We start from the raw sequence: 10,895 nt of genomic DNA, 5'->3' as shown, positions 1-10,895 counted from the left end.
TTTGGCTTATACCTCTAAAACCAAAGCATTTAAAGCAAATCTTACCAAGGGGTTAACTTGTTTATCTAGTAAATATCTATCTGCCCCTGAAATTTTTAGGTGAATTGGACATCTGATTTTTAGGTTGCTGCCCCCCCCCCCCCCCCCCCCCAACCCCAATTGGTAATTTTTAAAGAAATTTGGCCGTTTTTTGTTATTATCTTGAATACTGGTATAGATAGAAATAAACTGTTTACAGCAATAATGTTCAGCAAATTAAGATCTACATTGTTTTTCAAGTCATTATCTATGTGCCCTGAAATTTGTTAATGAATTGGACAACTGGTTGTTGGGTTGCTTCCATTTTTAAAGAAATTTTGCCGTTTATTTGTTATTATCTTGAATACTATTATATATAGAGATAAACTGTAAACAGCAATAATGTTCAGCAAAGTAAGATCTACAAATAAGTTAACATTACCAAAATCGTCAGTAGACCCGACCCCTTAAGGAGTTATTGCCCTTTATAGTCAATTTTTAACAATTTTCATTAAGTTGGTCAGTTTTGGTAAGTTTTTACAAAATGTTTTCCTCTGTTGCTAAAGGGCCAAGTTCAATACAGATAGAGAAAATTGTAAGAAGCAAGAATGATCAGTACAGTTTGATCTACAAACACATCACCATCACGAAAACACAATTTTGTCATGAATCCATCTGTATCCTTTGTTTAATATGCACATAGACCAAGGTGAGCGACACAGGCTCTTAAGAGCCTCAAGTTTGTTCATGAATGTTCATGTATAAATTTGAAACAAGTTCACAGAAACGATTGTCTTTTTTACGAGCAGTGTAGTTTTCATTTATTTTTTAATTCTAGAATAATACCCGAATATTCTAAACGTTTGTTATTATCGTGTCTGTTGTGACGTTTTGGATTTAAATGAGCGTTATCAAAGGTATACACAATAGAATGTTTGACTTAATGGAATAAATGTTTCTTTTATGTTAAATTCAATTCAAAAAAAACATTGTAATTGCAAAAGAAAACCTAAAAGTGACACTCTCGAATAATTTCCACTATATATTGAGTGGGAATATGTGTAGATACAATCCAGTAATAACCTACAAGGCTAGAGAGAAATATAATTTAATTTTTGCGTAGAGTAAGAGTAGGGAGTGATACAATTTCATCAAAAATACCAATAATGTTTTATTTGTTCAGCCTTCATAATTGACCATGATCTACATTTAAGGCTTCATAAAACAAAGAAATGATCACGGGCAATATTTTGACACTGGCATTAACTGGTATTTCCGTGTAATATCAAAGATATTCTTTTTTACATAATGCCTCTTATATCAACGTTAATTGTTTTTTTTTTATCTATCATTGCGTCAGACGGTTATTCGTTAAATTTTTTAAATCAACAATAGTTAGTGCATATATATGAGAAGATGTGAGTGCCAATGAGACAACTTTCCATCCAAATAACAATTTATAAAAGTAAACCATTATAGGTCAAGGTACGGCCTTCCACACGGAACATTGGCTCACACCGAACAACACGTTTTAAAGGGCCCTAAAATTACTAGTGTAAAACCATTAAAACGTGAAAACCAACGTTCTAATCTATATTAAAAACACGATAAATGAGAAACACGTATACATTACATAAACAAACGACAACTACTGTACATCAGATTCCTAACTTCGGAAAGGTGCAAACATTTGTAGCGAGATTAAATGTTTTAATGGTACAAAACCTTCCTCCATTTTTGAAACAATAGTATAACATCACAATATAGAAAAACACACGATAAAATATCAATTGAAAGGCTTAACTTAATCAAAAACGTAAATTACGACACTATGGAAGAATAAATTTGATCTGCGATACCTGAATGCAATACATAGTTAATAAAATTATCAGGGATAAATATTTAAGGTCAAAAGTAAATAAACGAGTTCATACAAAGCTATGGTAAGATACCACTGTGAAATATTTAACAATTTTTAGAAAATCATCACTTTTGGAAGAATAAAACGGTTTCATATTCTACACAGGTAAATGAAAAATAGCTTTATCGGTACTCCAAATAATCAAAGCTGGTATAATGACAAAATCCATATAAACATAAAATAACAAAAAGCATCACAAATAGTATCAAGAGGTCAAATTAACAATAAAGAACTGTATATCCTCATAATGTTAGCTCATGCCAAGTAAACAACTTTTTACATTTCACCAAGGAGAAAAAAAAACACCTAGAAACTGATGAATCATCACTGTAAAATAGCCTCATCACCTCAATGGCTGATATCCATTAATTGTTAACTGGTCTCTTTTGTACTTTTATGTACAGGTTGTCCTCATCTTCAGTCTAAAGTGTAATCATAAAATGGATTTAGTTTTTAAAGACGCTGATGAAGTCTGGCATAATAGTACGCATAACTGAAGCAATGTATTGCGCTTTACACAGCTTGGCTTTTTTAAATTTTTATTTGCCATTTATAAGGAATTTTCCTTGGAGTTCGGTATTTTTGTTATTTAACTTTTAAAATTGTATTTTTTTACTACTGTCCAATGTTGCATAGAGGGTTTGGCGCTAGCAGACTTATCTATCCTCGACTCATTATGTAAGTGTCTGTCTGGACTCAGTATCCAGTAAATCAATGGTACTTTTCGTTAATTGTTCCTGTCCCAGTTTTTCAACTCTAACCAATTTTACCAATCAATATACGCGCATTTAACTTATCACAGTATCGTCATTTGGTTGACAATGCATTGTGCGCCTTACTTCAAGTAATAATGTATAAAACAAATGGGATTGCACGATCATTGTGTACAATATCTCTGTAGATAAAAAGATCACGTATCGACAGAACTTTTTCAAAAAATATTTTTACTCATTCTAAACTCATATCAAAAAACTAATTGCTTTCATGTGAATTAATATATACATGTATGAAGTAATATTCAGGTCGTTAATTGTCTGTCTATAAAAAAGAAGATGTGGTTTGATTGCCAATGAGACAACTATCCACAAAAGACCAAAATGACACAGACATTAACAACTATAGCATGTATAGGTCACCGTACGGCCTTCAACAATGAGCAAAGCCCATACCGCATAGTTAGCTATAAAAGGCCCCGATAAGACAATGTAAAACAATTCAAACGAGAAAACAAACGGCCTTATTTATGTAAAAAAAAAATGAACGAAAAACAAATATGTAACACACAAACAAACGACAACCACTGAATTACAGGCTCCTGACTCGGGACAGGCACATACATAAATAATGTGGCGGGTTAAACATGTTAGTGGGATCCCAACTCTCCCCCTAACCTTGGACAGTGGTATAACAGTACTACATAAGAACGAACTATAAAAATCAGTTGAAAAAGGCTTAACTCATCAGATGGACAAAAATACAAGTGGACGTGGCCCGGTTTTTATACCCCCGACACAAAAAGACACAATGAACATATCTGAAAGTACTCGCAGTTATCTGACAGCTAGTTCAAAGCCACTAACAACTAATAAAAAATCATGTAACTAAGACTAAACTATCAATCCGTACACATCCAACATCCCATGGATTTAGTGTAAAGACGTCATAAACAGCCAGAGAAAAACAATATATATATTATACATTAACTAGAATTATAACAAACATGTTTTGCAAATTGAGAGTAATTCATATTTACACATATAAATAGACGTCTTTTTTTTACCTACTTCGATATTTTGTCTCCGGCGCTTCACACTCTTCGTCTAAGAAAATCTGCCGTACATTTGGAATGACATGACGTCTTATTTGCCATAGATTAGGAATCTGCCATAAATTTGGAACGCACCATATATTTAAGTCCTACATATATATTAGTATACATGTAACCGATTGTCTAAAATATATTAATACTCCGTCATTAACATACTTAACATTAAATACGCGCTCAATATTTTCATTTTATTACGGTTTGATTTATGGAGGTACAAAACATGTTGGTGGGTGACAATTAGCCCAGTGATCTTGTTGCTGTTTTACCAAAGCGGCATCATAGCATCTTCTTGGAGGACAGCAAACTCCAGACATTGGCCGATAACATGTATAACCTACAGCATAATAAAAATAAATCATCATATACAGATATAAGAATTTATTTTGGATCTAGATTTGAATGAAATATAAATGTTATAACTGAAGAATGCTATATGGTCTGTACATTTTATGACGATGTTATTTTAAATATATTATTATTTTTTTTTCCTGTAGTTCCGTTTTTTGGAGTAGTCCAATCATCATAAGATTCATCAATCATTTATTGAGTATTTATAATTTAACTTGTCAGAGATATTTAGCCGGTTTCCCATTAAACAAAATGTAGGCATCTGTGCCTGAGTGGTTAGAGTATGTCTTCTACGGCCATCACTAGCAAGCTGTTAAACAAAGATTATAAGTTGTAATCAGCATGTGACAAGTGCGTCTGATTCTTATTCTAATTTGCCGTTTCAGTATGTAATGCATCCTGGGTAAAATTTTCAAAAGTGTACACCAAAACGTCCTGATTGGTTAAAATGTCATAAACAATGGAAACCAATGACGTGACGTTATTTTCATTTTTGGATACGAACAATGAAATTACCCGTAATGCTTTAGATTATGAAACGGCCAATTGACTAGTATTGTGAGTTTTCTTTTGTATGTTTTGGTTCGTTCAAGGCTTCATTCATCCAATACAAGCTGATCGCCATGGTATAGCCAATATAACTGAATATGTTATTATTTTTAACAGCAACAATAAATATATCAATTAAACACATGGTTATCATTAGCTATATGTGGGACTTTTATACTGTATGAAATAAAATATAAACACATTAAGTCGGCTTTTTAACATTTGATGCAAAAACTGGTGACATCAACTAAATAAAAAATGTACTGATGCCTGATTCTTCATCATTTATGCATTATTTAAGAACTGCTTTACGAAACACACTTTCTTTTTGTACCTTTGATGTTTCGGTATTTTGTGTTTTTTAATGTTTTATTTTTATCATCGATGAATTTGAAAACATAGGAAATCATTTTATGATACAATTTCATGCCGATAAAGATAAACTACTGATATACCACTGATAAATCACATAGAAAGAAAATAACATTTGTTTTTCAAAATCTATTAGTTCTGTAGAAATCCACACAGTGGAACAAAACATCGCCTTATTATCGGACGGCCTTTAATTTTTACTTTACGTGTCCTGTATCAATAACGATAGAATTGAGGTTCTTCTGCTGTACACGTAAGACAACATCGCATGCATGCAAAATTTATATTTAATGCTAAATTAGTATTTTATAATATACATGTACTAACCAGATTCGCATCCACAAGAAGAGTCACATTCTTCCCCTTTCTTTCCAAGTTCACTCGAACATATTCCACTTGGAGTTGAACCTCCTAGAACCGAACCTAATAAATAAATAAGTAGAATATACTAGGAAGATGTGGGACGAGTTCCAATGACGCAACTCTCCATCCAAGTCACAATTTATAAAAATAAACCATTATAGGTCAAGGTACGGTCTTCAACAAGGAGTCTAGGTTCACACCGAACAGCAAGCTATAAAGTGCCCCAACCATTACTGGTGTAAAACCATTCAAACGGGACAAACGGTCTAATCTATATAAAAAACGAGAAACACCGATGAACCACACAAACATACGACAACCATTGAACATCAGATTCCTGACTTAGGACAGGTGCAAACACTCATATCATTATTTAAGTTAGTTCATTTCAACTAAAATGCAGATTCTACGAAATTCCCCGGTTATCGAAAAATGTAAAATAAACAATACCGAGCTCCGAGGAAATTTCTAAACGGAAACTCCCGAAGCAAATGGCAAAATCAATAGCTCAAACACATCAAACACATCAAACGAATGGATAACAACTATCATATTACTGACTTGCTACCGGCATTATTTTGTATGTAGAAAATGGCGAAAGAACCCTGAAAATTGAAGAATCTATTACTCTTTAACGTTGCATTCAAAAAAGGTAATTATAGAAATGATTCGAACTAGTTAAAGTGTGTAAGTGATTTCAGAGAAACATCAACAATATTTGTTTAATGTATTTATCTCCGCCAATAGACAGTTGGGAGATTCTTTTCGTGTTACTGTGGATGTTTGTATGTTGTTAAAATTGTATTTACAATATAATAATAAAAACCACGAATATGTAAAAATGATATGCCAGTAATAATTTCAAAACATATTGAAAAAGGGGCATGCGTAAGCTTGTGAATAAAATAAAAGATAAATTTTACTCAATATTTGTTGCGTGTTCCTACCTACTGAAAGTCATCGTAGATCTCATGCTATGTTATAGTATAACTGATAACTAAGCTAGAGATTCTAAAATAAAACGATTTACTAAATTTCGTTTGGCTTAATATTAATGATAATTTGCGTTTACATACTTTCAGTATATACAATTACGCTGGTGCATTAATCATACACAATGTGAGGGACAAATTTGCCATTCAAAAATTAGTTAATCTGACTTTTAAGTGGTAACAGATATCGTAAAACTTCTTACTACAACAGTAACATACCGAAGTGATTTTCCTGGTCAGTAAGTGTATTATGATAAGCATCCCTACAACATGGTGCAGTTGAAGTACAGTCACGTGATTTGGTACATATAGTACTGTTACTTGATCTTAAATGATAATTGGAACACCACACGATTCCTAATATACTCTGCAAAGAAAGGTAATTAGCGCAGTTAGTTATAACGACGTAAACAAAGTGTTTTCCATTGCACAAACTAAGGTAGCCGATCCTTGTCATATCTAATAACATTGTTCCTTTGACTTGATGAAATTAATGTCATGTAATGATTTAGGGGTTTGTTGCTCTATACATTACAAAACAAAAAGCATCAATCCCATAAAACTTAAGATAAAGAATACAACACATACAGTTAAGTCTGTTTCATTGACAATGAGTCTCAAAACTTTACGACAAAAGAGATAATTTGAGGTTTCCAATTGTAAACTTTCCATTTCTATGTAGCAACATCCCTGTATATGGAGTATATTTCTCCGTTTTCATAAGATATTTCCTTAGATGTTTTTTTTCTATCATGATTTCCTTGATAGAGGGTTGCTGGTTAAAAGTTATAACGATGAGCTTGAAATAACTCCTTCGTAAATTTTACAGATGTAATCACGAGTTGGTTGAGCGTTATGGAATATTCGTTTCACAGATGATAGCGGATATGTTCATAATGTCGTACTACAATCTCGTCTGCTTTTCACGAATGTGATCTACAGAATTAGACTTGTTACCAGGTTTGTATAAACATGATCAACACGATATATGACAAGATCTGTAAGTGATACGATTAAATCAGTTTTTACAGATTTCTGGTAGTTTACAAAGAAAGATGTTACTGTGTTAACATAATGTTCATATGGCAGATTTTATTAACGAATATAAATAATGAAGTCCGACAGAATTAATGTATGATAACATTTTGAAGAGTTTTTTATATAGATGTATGAAACTTTCTGATTTTCGATGTCTAGTTTCGAATAGAAGTAGTTTTATCACACCTTGTCATGTTATATTTTGTTAGTTTTTATCCAATTATGAGTTGAGATATTATAAACATTTTTGAAGGATTAAAATGTTGTCTTCAAAAGATCCATCAGAAATGGTAATTTATTCCTTGGGTAGTCAATCCTTATTAATTTCATAAATGATGTAATATTTGTATAGATTTAAAATCAATGATATATTGTGCATAGCTAACATAGCATTGCGTGTAGTCTATTATTTACTGGGTATTAATAGTATGGAGCCCGAAGTATTTACATCGTAGTTATGAACTTATTGACGTTATCAGTGGTTGGTGCTTACGAACTGACATGAATAATAAAGTGCCTTTCTAACAATCTACGTTGATAAGTTTAAATTATTAATAAACTAAGAGTTTAGCTTTCTTATCCCAGACATAGATTACCTTAGCCGTATTTGGCACAACTTTTTAGAATTTTGGATCCTCAATCCTCTTCAACTTTGTACTTGTTTGGCTTTATAACTATTTTGATCTGAGCGTCACTGATGTCTTATGTAGACGAAACGCGCGTCTGGCGTACTAAAATATAATCCTGGTACTTTGATAACTATTTGTATCATAAGGTTTTCAAATTACATCATTTTCATTTTTCACAGCCAAAAGGTTAATACGGAGCATCCAATTAAATTATATTTTTATTAGATTAAGAATTTTAATGTGATCAACAAAACACATTAAATGTGCATGTTCATATATAACTTCCTTTATTAATATAAAGTGATACAACGCCATAATTTTTAATCAACTTTGTACCAAATGTGCATTATGAAAATTTTTCGCAAAAATGCTGCCAAATTATAATGTCCGAGACCACAACTGTGGTCCCTTGTTTATCGTTGTTCAAAAATATAGTCCGTAGTGTTGACAGTGGGTTACTTGCTATTAATTTTTCTACCCCTTCCAAATTTATTTCTCCATATTTAATGCCTTAAATTGCAAGTAGGGGGGTGAAATTACACTGTAAAAATATTTGGGTCCAGAATTTCAAAGGAAAGTAGTGATTTGGGCCAGCTGAAAAAAGTTTAAAATTAGCACTTCGGAAGCTGTCAAAAGATTTCAAGACGCCCTAAACATAAAATTGTCCATATTTTGAATTAGAGCCGATGAAGTTTTCTATAATTTTGATATAATTTGTCCCAAAAGTAGTACAACACACTGTAAAAGTTTCTTTGAGAAAGCGCAGGTGGGATTTTTTTTATTTTCATTTATGTTCTTAAAGAAATGCACTATGAAATAATTGTGGTCTCGGACCTTAAGTCTCTTTTCGAAAGGTCTTTAGTGGTATGTTGAAGATGCTCTCTGAAATAAAAGTTAAATATACTTACCAGTATAATCAAATACTTCATATTCCTTATAACCTTATATTCAAATGACGTTCATTTTCCATTTCTGGTCATTATATACTAAACAATAGTGGGCGTTTTGATAACCGCATTTGTCAGGAAACACGTACGATCCAAACTAATAACTCTTTTTATCACCATAAGTTCAGAACTGGGTTGCACAAACGTCATTTAACTTAAGTATTAGTTAAATATATTTTAAACCTCAATTAAAACTAAATGACTGTTATTTCTGTTGCACAAAGGTTTATTAGAGTTAAATAACCTTTAAATGTGACTTAACATTACGGAAAGTTAAAAGTGTTAAGCGGGCACTTAAATTTTAAATAGGGAGTTTAAAATGGAGGAAATATTGTTGTTTGGTAAAAGATCCAAAGCCACCCAGAAAATATAGAGAAAGGCTACTTACATAAGATGACCTCACAGACAAGGAGCTCCGAGCAAGGTACAGATACGGGAGAAATTCGATCATAAGGATCACCGACATAGTGCGGAAGGACATCGAACATACTACCCAGAGAAGTCATTCTCTCAGTGTAGAGATGCAGGTAACCGAAAACAATATAACTTCGCAGGGTGATATTTCTCAAAGTTTTAACATATTTTACTACGTAAAGAAGTATCCAACACATTTTAATGATAAGTGTAACAGAAATGTAATGTTCTTGATTGATAAACACATGATAGGCAAAGGAAATCGTCAAAAAGTCGAATCGTTTCACTCCAATATCTTTGTTTGTTTTGTTTTTTTTCCACACAAATGAATGTATAAAAAATAAATGGTATGGTAAATGGGGTTCCTTGAGAGATTTTAAAGACAAATACCGTCAATCTACTTGTATAGTGCAATCAAACTGTCGTCGACAGGGACGTTCCTACGCCCCAAACTTAACCCCACTTCCCATCAAACACCGTTTCCTCGGACCTCTTCCTTTTTTATTTTGCTCTCTAATTCTCCATGCACCGATCCCGCCCCTTTATCCCCCTTTTCGACATCTACACCTACTACCTCTGCCTCCTTTCCTTATCATTATCAGCATGGGGGCTCAAAACTCAGTTCTTTTTTATTGGGATTGCCACTGAACAATTGGATTGGCTGTTTGTAACAGTTGAGGATTTATTTTCATCCTTTATATTTTTTTTTAAATTACATTATATTACAGCATGTCTAGTATTGTCTAGCATTCAGCTATGGTCTTATAGTAAACATTAGTATCAAAAGCGTATAAGAGTCACAGCTTGAATTTCAAATTTCTAAAGAAATCGAAATTCAGCACCTTGTGATTAGGATTTTAAATTGAGAAATATATTTTGTATAACCGCAATACGGTGATGCATGAAAAAGACGAGCAGAAGGTAGATCTCCACATTCTAAAAAAAAATCTGTCAGATTTTCTATTCATTTAAAGATTCATGAGATATCAGAAATAAAATTGAGAATTGAAATGGGGGATGTGTCAAAGAGACAACAATCAGAAAAAAGAGAAGACAACAGCCGAAGGTCACCAATGGGTCTTTTCTTTCTGACGTTTTACATTTTTCTTATATTTTTAACCGTGGATCCCTTGTTGGTTGGCAGGAGAATCATTTGTAGAATATGAGCCTTTCTATACACAAACGGATGTGAGTTGCACTTTGGCTGTTTGATCAATATCTAATATTTCGCTCAACAATTTCATGTGATTAAGATTCAATAAATTCAAATATGTATTATGTGAAATTTTATATTTTGAAGTTTAATATACACCCAAGACACTTATAAAAGAGGAAATCCTGGATAATCATATATCTGTTCTATGTTCCTTTGGAATATCAACCAAAGATGAAAAACTGAATCTTCCATCCCTGAATATTCCCCATCTTCCTAAACCAATAAAAAATGGCCGCCACGAAATCGCCTAAATGCGGGTG

At 32.5% G+C, this 10,895-nt stretch overlaps 1 protein-coding gene across 1 annotated transcript; it reads right to left on the bottom strand.

The window, feature by feature from the left end:
• Window positions 1-3,934: 3,934 nt before the first annotated feature.
• Window positions 3,935-9,059, bottom strand: LOC139508753 (uncharacterized). Its single transcript, XM_071296014.1, has 4 exons — window positions 8,967-9,059; window positions 6,611-6,758; window positions 5,364-5,459; window positions 3,935-4,101 (listed from the first exon to the last, which is right to left on the bottom strand). Exons 1-4 carry the CDS (start codon window positions 8,985-8,987, stop codon window positions 3,971-3,973), a joined length of 396 nt encoding a protein of 131 aa, XP_071152115.1. The 5' UTR covers window positions 8,988-9,059; the 3' UTR covers window positions 3,935-3,970.
• Window positions 9,060-10,895: the final 1,836 nt, after the last annotated feature.

The sequence above is a fragment of the Mytilus edulis genome, unplaced genomic scaffold (assembly GCF_963676685.1).
Source record: "Mytilus edulis unplaced genomic scaffold, xbMytEdul2.2 SCAFFOLD_721, whole genome shotgun sequence".
Classification (NCBI taxonomy): Eukaryota; Metazoa; Mollusca; class Bivalvia; order Mytilida; family Mytilidae; genus Mytilus; species Mytilus edulis.
The sequence above is the reverse complement of the archived record's forward strand: the minus strand, read 5'-3'. Positions and strand labels throughout refer to the sequence as shown.